At 36.9% G+C, this 12,616-nt stretch overlaps 1 protein-coding gene across 1 annotated transcript in view; it reads left to right on the top strand.

Moving 5' to 3' along the window:
* Window positions 1-12,616, top strand: part of RELN (reelin) — a 553,128-nt gene that overhangs the window by 357,641 nt on the left and 182,871 nt on the right. Inside the window, exons 18-19 of the mRNA XM_006053468.4 lie at window positions 10,047-10,280; window positions 10,964-11,125. Coding sequence (XP_006053530.3) covers window positions 10,047-10,280; window positions 10,964-11,125 — 396 coding nt within the window. The remainder of the gene's footprint in view (window positions 1-10,046; window positions 10,281-10,963; window positions 11,126-12,616) is intronic.

Genomic DNA, 12,616 nt, shown 5'->3' with positions numbered 1-12,616 from the left:
GTCTTCAAATGATATAGAAAGAATTTCACATAATAATGATATTGAATATGAAGTATGAAATTACACATAAACAGTGTAATACCTTACCTCCCACCAGACCATTCTGTTATATTCATAGCAAAATGATAGTCATATTTATTATATCATTCCTCTATAATATTTAATTATAAAATATCCTGAGAATCCCTGAAACTACAGTCTTTGTTATATAGATACATTTTCAACAATGGATCATCTAGTCTGTCTCTTCTTGTCCTCCAAATTAAAAAGTCACTAATTAATTGCTTAATGGAAAAATCATAAAAGGGTTTTGAACCTGATCATTTGTAAATTATCTTTATAAGGCAAAATACTGGTCACCACTGAGATTAGTGTCAGGTTAGCTTTGTTTTTTATTTGAAGTATACTTGCTTTACAATACTGTGTTAGTGTCAGGTGAATAGCATAATGATTCATTACTTTTGCAGATTAGATTGGTGCAAACATAATTGTGATTTTAGACAGTGAATTTTAAATCATTATAACTAGGCTCAAACACATCTTTATTAATCAAAACAGAAACACTTACAGTCAACACATTTTTGCCATTGAAAAATAAATTTGTTGATTCCTTTAGCATAAAAATCTATGCTTCAGGATTCTACAAAGTCTTGGAGAGCTTTTTATGCCTCCTGCTGGTTGTGGAAGCTTTTTCCCTGCAAAAAGTTGTCAAGATGTTTGAAGTAGTAATCAGTTGGCGAGAGGTCAGGTGAATATGCCAGATGAGGCAAAACTTTCTAGCCCAATTCATTCAATTTTTTTTTTCCAGAAAGATTATCCTTTATTTAGCTTTCAGTACTCTTCAGTTCAGTTCAGTTCATTCAACTTTTGAAGTGTTGGTTGTTCTATGTGCAGTCAGGCATTGTCTTGGAAAAGAATTAGGCCCTTTCTGTTGACCAATGACAGCTGCAGGCATTGCAGGGTTTGGTGCACCTCATCAGTTTTCTGAGCATACTTCTCAGATATAATGGTTTTGCTGGGATTCAGAAAGCTGTAGTGGATCAGACTGGCAGCAGACCACCAAACAGTGACCATGACCTTTTTTTGGAGCAAGTTTGGCTTTGGGAAGTATTTTGAAGCTTCTTCTCAATTCAGCCTCTGAACTGGTTGTCACTGATTGTTGTATGAAATCCACTTTTCATTGTACATCACGATCCTATCGAGAAATGGTTCATTGTTGTGTAGAAAAAGAGAAGACAACACTTCAAAACAACAATATTTTGATTTTTAGTTTAGCTTATGAGTCACCCAGTTATTGAGCTTTCACCTTTCCAATTTGCCTCAAATGTAGAATGACCATAGAATAGTTGACGTTGAGTTCTTGGGCAACTTCTTGTGTAGTTGTAAGAGGATCAGCTTCAGTGAATGCTCTCAGTTGGTCGTTAACTTCTGACAGCTGGCCACTACTCTTTTCATCATGTCTTCTTTGCAAAACATCTTGAACCACCACTGCACTGTACTTTCGTTAACACTTCCTGGGCCCAATGCGTTGTTGATGTTACAGGTTGTCTCTGCTGGTTTACGACCCAGTTTGAACTCGAATAAGAAAATCACTCAAATTTGCTTTTTGTCTAACATCATTTTCATAGTCTAAAATAATCGAAAAATACAAAGCAAGTAATAAGTCATTAGCAAAAAAACATAAAGCAAGAAATGCACATTAAAATGATGTATAACCACATTTATTTAAGAGTGTATTCCAATATCAATCAGCAAAGTTCAACAATGCAAAACCACAATTACTGTTGCACCAACCTAATATATTGCATTATAGGTTATTACAAAGTAATGAGTATAGTTTTCTGTGCTGTACAGTAAATTTTTGTTGCTTATCTATTGTATATATATTAGTTTACATCTATTAATCTGATACCCCTAGTTTGTCCCTCCTCTTTTCCCTCTCCCCTTCAGTAACCACAAGTTTATTTTCTATGTCTGTGAATCCATTTCTGTTCTGCTATATACATTAATTTGTATTATTTTTTAGATTCCACGTACAAGTGATATCATACAGTATTTGTTTTCTCTTTCTGACTTACGTCAAAAAGCATAATATTCTCTAGGTCCAGCCACGTTGCCGCAAATGACAATATTTCATTCTTCCTTATGGCTGAGTAACTTTCCATTACTCAGATGTGATTATACATATATATCGTGTCTTCTTAAGTAAATCATCTGTTAATGGGCACTTGAGTTGCTTCCATATCTTAGCTATTATAAAAGTACTGCTGAGAACATTGGAGTGCACATATTTTTTCAAATTAGAGTTTTTGTCTTTTCTGGATATATACTCAGGAGTGAAGTTGCTGAATCATATGGTAATTCTATTTTTAGTTTTTTAAGGAACTTCCATACTCTTTTCCAAGTAGCTGTATCAATTAGCATTTCCACCAGAAGTGTACAAGATTCCCTTATTTCCACATCCTCTCCAGAATTATGTACTTACTGCCATTTTATTTCTTGTTTTCCAGTTGTTTTTGTAGTTCTTCTTTTTCCTTTTTGTTTTGCCCTTTGTAGTTTGATCATTTTCTTTTATAGTTTACTTCAGTTTCTTTCTTTTTGAATTTTGTGCATTTTTTGTATATTTTTTCATTTGTGGTTACCATGGGTTTCCCTGGTGGTTCAGTCAGTAAAGAATATGCCTGCAGTGCAGGAGACCTGGGTTTGATTCCTGGGTCAGGAAGATCCCCTGGAGAAGGAAATGGCAACCCACTCCAGTGTTCTTGCCTGGAAAATCCTATGGACAGAGGAGCCTGGCTGGCTACAGCCCATGGGGTCACAAGAGTCAGACATGACTTAGCGACTAAACCACAGCATGGGTTCATATATGTTGACCCATAGCTATATCTACTTGTTTAAACTGATAAAACTTATAGGCATTTAAGTTCAAATACATTGTAAAAGATCTACATTTTTACTCCCCTCCCCTACATGTTATATTTTTTATGCCATTTTTTTTTTTACATTTTCATGCTTATCCCTTTACTGTTTATTGTAGTTATGGTTGCTTTTATAATTTTTTGTTGTTTTTTTAAATCTATTTCCTATCTTATTTAAGTGATCTTCAGTCCTCACTATATAGTTCCTTTCTTATTGATTCTTGCTTCTTTTCCATTTGAAGAAGACCCTTCAACATTTATTTTAGGATACATTTAGTATTGCTGAATTATTTTAGTTTTTGCTTCTCTGAGAAATTCTTTATCTTTTCTTCTGTTCAAAATTATAATATTGCCAGGTAGAGTGTTCTAGGTGACAGATTTTTCCCTTTCAAGACTTCATATATCATACCACTCCCTTCTGACATGAAAAGTTTCTGCAGAGAAATCAGCTAATAGCCTTATGGGTTTTCCCTCATGTATGACTCTGTTTTTCTCTTGCTGCCTTTAGAATTCTTTCTTTATATTTAAATTTTGCCTTTTTTAATTACATGTCTTAGTGTGGTTCTGTTTGGGTTCATCTTATTTAGGACCCTCTGTGCTTCCTGCCAGAGAAAGCGATGGCACCCCACTCCAGTACTCTTGCCTGGAAAATCCCATGGACAGAGGAGCCTGGTAGGCTGCAGTCCATGGGGTTGTGAAGAGTTGGACATGACTGAGCGACTTCACTTTCACTTTTCACTTTCATGCATTGGAGAAGGAAATGGCAACCCACTCCAGTGTTCTTGCCTGGAGAATCCCAGGTTCGGGGGAGCCTGGTGGGCTGCCGTCTCTGGGGTCGCACAGAGTCGGACACGACTGAAGTGACTTAGCAGCAGCAGCAGTGCTTCCTGCACCTGGATAACTTTCCTTCCTGTCTCCTTCTTGGGTTTGGACAGTTTTCAGCCATAATTTCTTCAAAAACATTTTTGATCCTCTTCTTTCCCTATTCTCATTCTGGAACCCCTATCATACAGTAGGAATGTTTTGTATTATCCCATAGATCTTATATGTTGGTTTCATTTTTTCATTTGTTTTCCTGTCTGCTGTTCTGATTGGGTAATTTCCATTATTCTATTTATACATTCTTCTGTATCATTTACTTGATTATTCATTGCATCTATAAGGTTTTTTATCTCAGAAACTGAATTATCTATTTTTGATTGGGTCATCTCTATAGTTTCTCATTACATGTTAAAATGATCTACATTTATATTCCTAGTCTTCCTTAATTTAGTTGGCATTTTTATTACCAACTCTGTCTCAGTGTCTTTTAGACTCTGTTTCATTGTTTATTTTTTCAGGGGTTTTCTCTTGCTCTTTCAATTGGGAGTAGTTACCCTGTGTTTCATTTTACTTAACTTTCACTGTCTTTATGAATTTAGGTGAAATAGTTATCTATTGTGGCCCTGAAAGTGTGTTTTTATGTGAGTGCATCAGTATCTTTAGCATGAGACTGAATTTGATTTGTATGCCAGCCACATCTTTCCTCAGGATATGCTGGCCTCTATCACCTTGATAGGGGGTGTGGTTGATGTTGGAAGAGCTAGATCCTATGCAGGGTGTGAGATGGAACTCCTCTCTGCTCCGTAACTGTTGGAGTTCTGTCAGGGCTTGGATCTGCTTTCCAGTTGCTGGAGGGGAAAAGCTGAAGGTTGGGCTCTAGCTGGCTCAGTTCCCTTTCAGTTCAGGTCAGTTGCTCAGTCATGTCCGACTCTTTGCGACCCCATGTATCGCAGCACGCCAGGCCTCTCTGTCCATCACCAACTCCCAGAGTTCACCTAGACTCGTGTCCATTGAGTCAGTGATGCCATCCAGCCATCTCATCCTCTGTCGTCCCCTTCTCCTCCTGCCTCCAATCCCTCCCAGCATCAGAGTCTTTTCCAGTGAGTCAACTCTTCCCATGAGGTGGCCAAAGTACTGGAGTTTCAGCTTTAGCATCATTCCTTCCAAAGAAATCCCAGGGCTGATCTCCTTCAGAACGGGCTGGTTGGATCTCCTTGCAGTCCAAGGGACTCTCAAGAGTCTTCTCCAACACCACAGTTCAAAAGCGTCAATTCTTCGGCGCTCAGCCTTCTTCACAGTCCAACTCTCACATCCATACATGACCACTGGAAAAACCATAGCCTTGACTAGATGGACCTTTGTTGGCAAAGTAATGTCTGTGCTTTTGAATATGCTATGTAGGTTGGTCATAACTTTCCTTCCAAGGAGTAAGCGTCTTTTAATTTCATGGCTGCAGTCACCATCTGCAGTGATTTTGGAGCCCAGAAAAATAAAGTCTGACACTGTTTCCACTGTTTCCCCATCTATTTCCCATGAAGTGATGGGACCGGATGCCATGATCGTCGTTTTCTGAATGTTGAGCTTTAAGCCAACTTTTTCACTCTCCACTTTCACTTTCATCAAGAGGCTTTTGAGTTCCTCTTCACTTTCTGCCATAAGGGTGGTGTCATCTGCATATCTGAGGTTATTGATATTTCTCCCGGCAATCTTGATTCCAGCTTGTGTTTCTTCCAGTCCAGCTTTTCTCGTGATGTATCTGCCTATAAGTTAAATAAGCAGGGTGACAATATACAGCCTTGAGTTCCCTTTAAGTACGTGTTATTCTTTCTCCTGACACTGAGGCCTTTGGCCCAAAGGAGAGTGCTGAAATAAGTAAGGCTCTTGTGCTTACAAAAGTCTGATGTGCTGCCTGTGTTGGTATCTGCAACTCTACTCAGACACAGCCCAAGTTTGCATCCTTTTCTCTGTTTTCATTTCCTAGATCTAGTGCAAGGTTGTGGCATGGAGTTGGCAGAGCCAGAGCATTTGCTCAGCTGGGACAGAGGGTCAGAGCTTGTGGTTTCAGAAATTGAAGTGGTTGAACTGCCGTCAGAGGTCTGGGCTGCTTCTGGGGTGCTGTTTAAGTGCCAAAAATGACTGCTGCCACCCCAGCTGGACCATACCCCAGACCCCCAAGCCTTTTCTTTGTCCCTAGACCTAGTCTTCCCCCAGGACCTGTCTGCTGGAGATCTAGCACCAATCTGTGGCGTGGAGTGGGCGGGGCTGCAACATTCTTTTGGCTGGGAGCCAGTTGCAGGGGCTCCAGTAGCTGCTCTGCCATCAGAGGTCTGTGCTGCTTCCATGGTGCTACCAGAACAAGTGGACTTGTCCCACCCAAACCACATCCCAGACTGCAGAGCTGCTCCTGTGTCCCTATATCAAGTTTTCTCCCAGGACCTGTCAGCTCTAGATGCCATGCCAAGCTGTGTTGCAGAGTGAACAGGGCTGGGTATTCACCCAGCTTGGACTGGGGAGCACAGTGAGGTGGCAGCCGCTAGTCCAGAGCTCTCTCTGCCCTATCTGTTGGCAAGCCAGCACCCTCCTACTCCTGGCAAGTGGAGTCTAGGCTTCTGCAGCCCTTCTGTCTGTCCCAGCCATTCTCCCAGCACCCAAGGGAACCCCTCCTAGAGGTACAGGACCCAACTGATGCCTATTTTTTCCCATCCTACCTGGTTACATGACCACCTTTCTTACAGCTTTGGTTGTGTGAGAGTTCTGCCAGTTTCCACTTAGTTTTACATGAGAATTGTTACATATATAGATGTATTTTTAATGTGTTCATAGGGTAGGGGTAAGTTCTACATCCACTTACTCTGTCACGATGAGTCTCGGGTTAACTTTTTTAACTGTATTTCAATGAATTTAATTAACAGAGACACCATTCTGCATAATGGAAATGTTTGTAATGGAAATATATGTAAAGAATTGAAAAGTTCCCATTTTATCTCAAAATAGAATAAGCATCTCTGCCTTTTTTTAATAAAACTACCAGCTCCTGCCCAGAAACACCGACTCATTAGAACTATGAAACATCAACTGGTATTTTCCTCGAGTTTATCCTTACTCATTATCCGTAGACAGATCATCCTCTTCTTTAGTGCATTTCAAATAAAATTAACACAGAGAAGCTGACATTTTTGTAATTTCTAAAGTTGTCCTGAAAAATTTTGAAAGCAAATTATCTAAAATGACAGCTGCTTTTATTAATGAAAATAGAAAGTGCTATTTCTGAAATACCTATCTATAATTACAATGGTTACACTGTGTACCTCATTATTTTGTGTACAGTATCTCTGTTAGCATTAAATAACTTTGTTAAGGCAGCCATCTGTGTCACCCATGATGGATACAAACAGAAATCTGAATGGCAGATGCCTTTTGAGCATCTTTTTTTTAGACACTATACATTATCCTGAATAATTGTAGCCTTTTCTTCCTGCTGAGGTCTTGCGAAATTTTTTCACCAGTTAGAACTTTAGTTTTGTCCCTGTTCCTGGCAATGTTTCTTAACATCCATTGGTTTTCTTCATTTGTGACTGGGCTAAACGTTTGGCCACTACCTCCTTTTCCAGCAATGTATGCCTTTCAATTTTAAGCAGAATTTCACAGAAAAGTAATTCACATTCAATACCATTTATGTCCTTTAAACAGATCCTTGAATTTGGGCCTCTGCAGCTGTTCTCCCCACTATGCTCCCTTAGTCACTACTGTTATTTGCTACCAGGATTCCACCTCTCCTGCTTTCTAACACTTCCTTGGCTGTGTACAGTCCCCAGGCCTGTTTTGTTTTGTTTTGTTTTTAATCAAGTCAATATATTTTTAATGACAAAATGGTTAGTGTTAACCCTATGTAACATGTGATCAGAAGTAGCTGAAGACCATGGGGTGGTAACTATCAAAAGTAATACTGGACAGAGGATTACTTACAAAAAGAGCAATTTTCAATAGAAAAACTGAGCATTTCCCTTGGGAAATATATTTAATATTTTATTATTAAGCAACTGGGGCAAAAAGGCCTGGTTTTCTAAACTGACAACTCATTATCCTGATAAGCTTATTTCTGTTAGAGATGCTAATGAGGACAGAGAGTATTAGACACCTTCCTACACAGGTGTCATCTGTGTGTCTTAAGAGTGGGGCGGGCTTCTTCCCCTGACATTCAAGGTGATGGTAATGCCACATTTAAGGGTGCATAGATGAACCAATAAGGAACATATTTGGAGTTGGAAGAGCCTCTGGACATTCCTGAAATCCTCAGTGTGTGCTAGCCTACTATTCTGCTGCAAAACAAAGGCTACAAAGGTATTATATATTTGAGTGAACTCCTTATCAGCATTCTATCCCAATTATGTAACTTTTGATTAAAATACACTTTCAAGATGGGAAGTGACTCCAAAGTGAGTCTACTCTAAATGATCACCAGTTTCCCCCAATCACTAGACTGAAGAAGATACATTTAATATACAGATATACATTTGCCCTGAAAAGCACTCTGGCAATAGATAATCTTACTGGGGAGCATTAATTCCAATTTGTGGCTATGGTAAACTGAATTGTTTTCCAGTGTTAAAAATGTGTCCTCTTTAGCTGACTTTTTATCCTTTTTAGAAACTGCTTGGCTATTCAGAGTTGGACTAAGTCAAAGGGATAACCTGAGAAAGAAGTGAACTGTTTGAGGCGTATTTACTTGCTCTGTAAATATTGGTCTTCTTTTCCACTCCCATCCCTAATGCCAAGACAACCTTAGCTGTGTGCTACAATAGTTCTTGGCCTTTTAGGATGCAGCCTCTTTGATAAAATGATGATAACATAAACCTCCCAAGGAATATCCAATACATATAAAATTTCGCATTTGATTTCAGGACATTCACATACTCCAGGGACCCTCTGTGAGGCTGGCATAGATCTCAGTTTCTGCATTTGTGCTAATGAAGTAGTCTGTAAGTGTTGCTATAATATCACCTTGTTGGTGCACTTGCTTTATAAAAGACATGTTCCACAGACTCACAGACATAGAAAATAAACTAATGGTTACCAAACAGGAAAAGCAGTGGAGGAGGGACAAATTAAGAGTTTGGAACTAGCAGATACACCCTATGTATACAAAATAGATAAGCAACAAGGACCTACTGTATAGCACAGACAACTGTATTCAATATCCTATAATAAACCATAATGTAAAATAATTTGAAAAGCAATATATATATATCTGAATCACTTTTCCATACACCAAAAACAAACCCAACCTTATAAATCAAATATACTTCAATTAAAATTTCAATAAATAAATAAAAATAAAAGGCTTGTTTCAGGTTTTAGAAATTTTTGAATGCTTAGAAACCTGCCGCCCACCCAAAAAGATACCAATTTAATTTTATAATGGGTAATATAGTAATTATTGTGAGAAGGAAATAGTGCTGTACAAATAAAGAATTTGAAACTGATTCCTGATGAACAAACTCCTTAAAATATAAGAAGTTTCTGATATTCAGTTATTAAGTCATCTGTGATGAGTTCTGTCACTAACAGAAGACTCAGGTAACTCTATCTATATTCTAGTCAGCTCACATACATACAGTACATCCTTATATGGCAGCGGGCAGGCTGTTGTGTAATGTGTGTAAAGGGGGAATTTGCTTTTTCTCGAAGCACTGCTAATGTGGGATTCCACTGAGAGACAACCAGTTCTGCTAAGGACACCTATCTAGGTCAAGGGTGTATGCATTCCCTTTATAATGCCAATTCAGTTTGAAATAAAAATAGATTTATTTTCCAGTCTTTTCTGAATATTTCCAGTAATTACTGTAAAAAATATAGCATGTATTTTTATGTTTGTTTCTAAAGGAAATTTATTCTAGATATCCTATAGAAGTATTTTACCTACATTGTTTCTTTTATAAATTTAATGAACATCATTGTGAATAAAATTGCATACACATAATATAACTTTTACAAAGATTTTAAATTGGAAATATGGACAAATATAGATACATTTGCAGGTAAATTATTGGCATTGGTTGAGGGCAAGTGCTAAATAAATATTTTAATCATAATTTTTTTTTTTTACAGCAGGACTGTATTCTTTTAGAGTATTTACAGTAACTTCTCCCAAATCAAGCCTTCAAATTCAGTATTCTCCAGAAACAAATAAGCCTTGCTCACCATTCATTCAAATACTGGCTTCTGGACTTCCTCATCCCTAAAGTAAATAAAGAAATCTCTGAAAGGACTAATGTTTAGGATTTAATTTCATTGTCTGTCTTTCAGATGTGACCCTGGATTTTCTGGGCCAGCTTGTGAGATGGCATCCCAGACATTCCCAATGTTTATTTCTGAAAGCTTTGGCAGTTCCAGGCTCTCATCTTACCATAATTTTTACTCTATCCGTGGTGCTGAAGTCAGCTTTGGCTGTGGTGTCTTGGCCAGTGGTAAGGCCCTGGTTTTCAACAAAGATGGGAGGCGTCAGTTAATCACATCTTTCCTTGACAGCTCACAATCCAGGTGAGTTAAAGCAGAATGAAATACATACAGAAATAAGATAGCAAAGATTGAATTCATATCTATTAATTTTCTTTTTTTTCCTTTGTTACTAATATATATATATATATATATATATATATATCTTCTGATTTTCAGTCAAGATGAGAGGAAGCTTATAGTTTATATAGGGTTAATTTGCCCTAGTTTTTAATACATTAAAAGGCTCATTATGATTTTAAGATACTAATGACTGACTAGATTTTTTTTTAAATATGAAATGTTAGCATCAAAACTGTTCTTAAGCCAAGGGCTAGTTAATTATTTATGTAGTTTTATTTATTTGGCAGCTTGCAGAGGCTGATTAGATTTACCCTACATCTTCCCTTCCCCCAGTGCTTAATAAATAATGTAGCAAGAGAATGATTGACGTTTTAAGTGTATGTACACAAGTATGTAGTATACAAATATGTGTAAACATATGGTTATATTTGTATAAATAGATGTCTATAAAACACATGTATTGACCTCATTTTCTACATATATTCATATATATCTCAGTGAAATTGCTTACATTTTATAGAAGAGGGATGAATGGAAACCTACAGCTTTTGAGTAGTTTATTGAAATTGGTTCAAAATTCTTTAAAAGCCACAATGAATGTTTTAAATGTTTATGCACACTAATTATAGACAGTTCATGTCTAGGTTTCTCCAGTTCACATTGAGGCTGGGAAGCAAGTCTGTTCTGAGCACGTGCAAAGCCCCTGACCAACCTGGTGAAGGTGTTTTATTACATTATTCTTATGATAATGGGATAACTTGGAAACTCTTGGAGCATTATTCATATCTCAACTATCATGAGCCCAGGTATGTTGGAAAGCATTTGGAAAAATGGGAGGATGATATTTCTTTCCTAAGGAAATCTTTGTTCAAGTGGTGTAAGAGCCTAGATACTTTTGCATTGAGAGATGGTAAGGATAAGGATTGATGCCTCTTGCAATGAAAAACTAGCAAGCTACATTCTTGTAATCTGTTTGCCCTGCTGACTTCTGGTAATTTGAAAAAATTTATTCTCATATTCTGAAATGTGTATCTAAGGGAAATATGTTTTTATGTCTAGGAAAGAGAAAAATAATTAACACTTTTATCCCTTTTCAACTATAGTACAAACTATTAGATAAGATTTTAATATAGTACTAAATTACAAATGCTGTTGACAAATATTTGTCAGCAATATATGATAAATTATAATAAATCATATGAGATAACTCATAAAATCTTATGACTGATTTTTTTAAATGTGCATGTAACATAATTGAGTTGTAAGTACAAAGATATTTTTCTAGCATATATCTCATCCCTGGCAAAGATGGAGTGGAGGCTGTATTTAAAGCCCTTTCTTCAGGCCACTGCTATTTCTCTTTGGCTTATATATTTCACAGTCTACAGTCACAATTGTGAGATTTAAGTTTTACTTGAAGCAGAGCCATCCTTCAGTTTGGGTAGTGATAATCACCATTTGTGATACAATTTCAAATGTATCCAAAGAGTCACATCCTTTTCTAGAACACTTTTTGACCTGCTGACTGAAATTCCTTTAAAACAGCAGAAGAGGAAGATGGGAAAGTTAAAATAGCACTAAAGTAGGTATCCCTGTGGCTTATATCCACTGTCAAATATAAAGAGCTAATAAAGTTTGCCTTCCTGGAAGTACATACATGTTGAACATGGAAAGATGTGAAAAAGACTTGAGACTTTGGACACTGAAGTGTGCATTGGCATCATGGCAAAAAAACAGGGCAATGATGATTTTATATACTTTGAAGTTTCACCTAGAGCTATCCCTATATTTAAGTATTTGCAAATACATGAGAACTTTTATTGATATTTTCATTAGAAAATGAGGTACCATGTAATAGAGATAGTATTTAACAATTATTATGAGTAGTAAATATTATATGTTATAAAATTTAAGAATGCACCAAATGTGTTGAATCTATTCCCTCTAGGGGTAGACACAAGACTAAACTCAATGTTCTCACTCAGTAGAGACATATGAATCCTAAAGAAACATTTTGTAGACTCTCCATAATAAGCATTAAGAGAAAATCTAGCAAAACTCAAGGTGATAATAAAAAATAATGAAAGCGTGAAGAAAATATCATTGTCCTAAGTTAAACTTGCCTAAAATACATTTTTTTCTAACAAAGATAGACAGTTTCAAATTCAGTAATCAATTTGTAGCATGAAATTTAATTAATCTTTGTTGATATGAAAAATAATTATAGATTTAATGTGCTATTGCAAAGGTACGTTTTATCTTGCCTGCCATTTGACAGCAACATTTTTCTTCTAAGC

Source organism: Bubalus bubalis, chromosome 8 (genome assembly GCF_019923935.1).
Source record: "Bubalus bubalis isolate 160015118507 breed Murrah chromosome 8, NDDB_SH_1, whole genome shotgun sequence".
NCBI lineage: Eukaryota > Metazoa > Chordata > Mammalia > Artiodactyla > Bovidae > Bubalus > Bubalus bubalis.
This window is presented reverse-complemented; position numbering and strand designations above follow the sequence as displayed.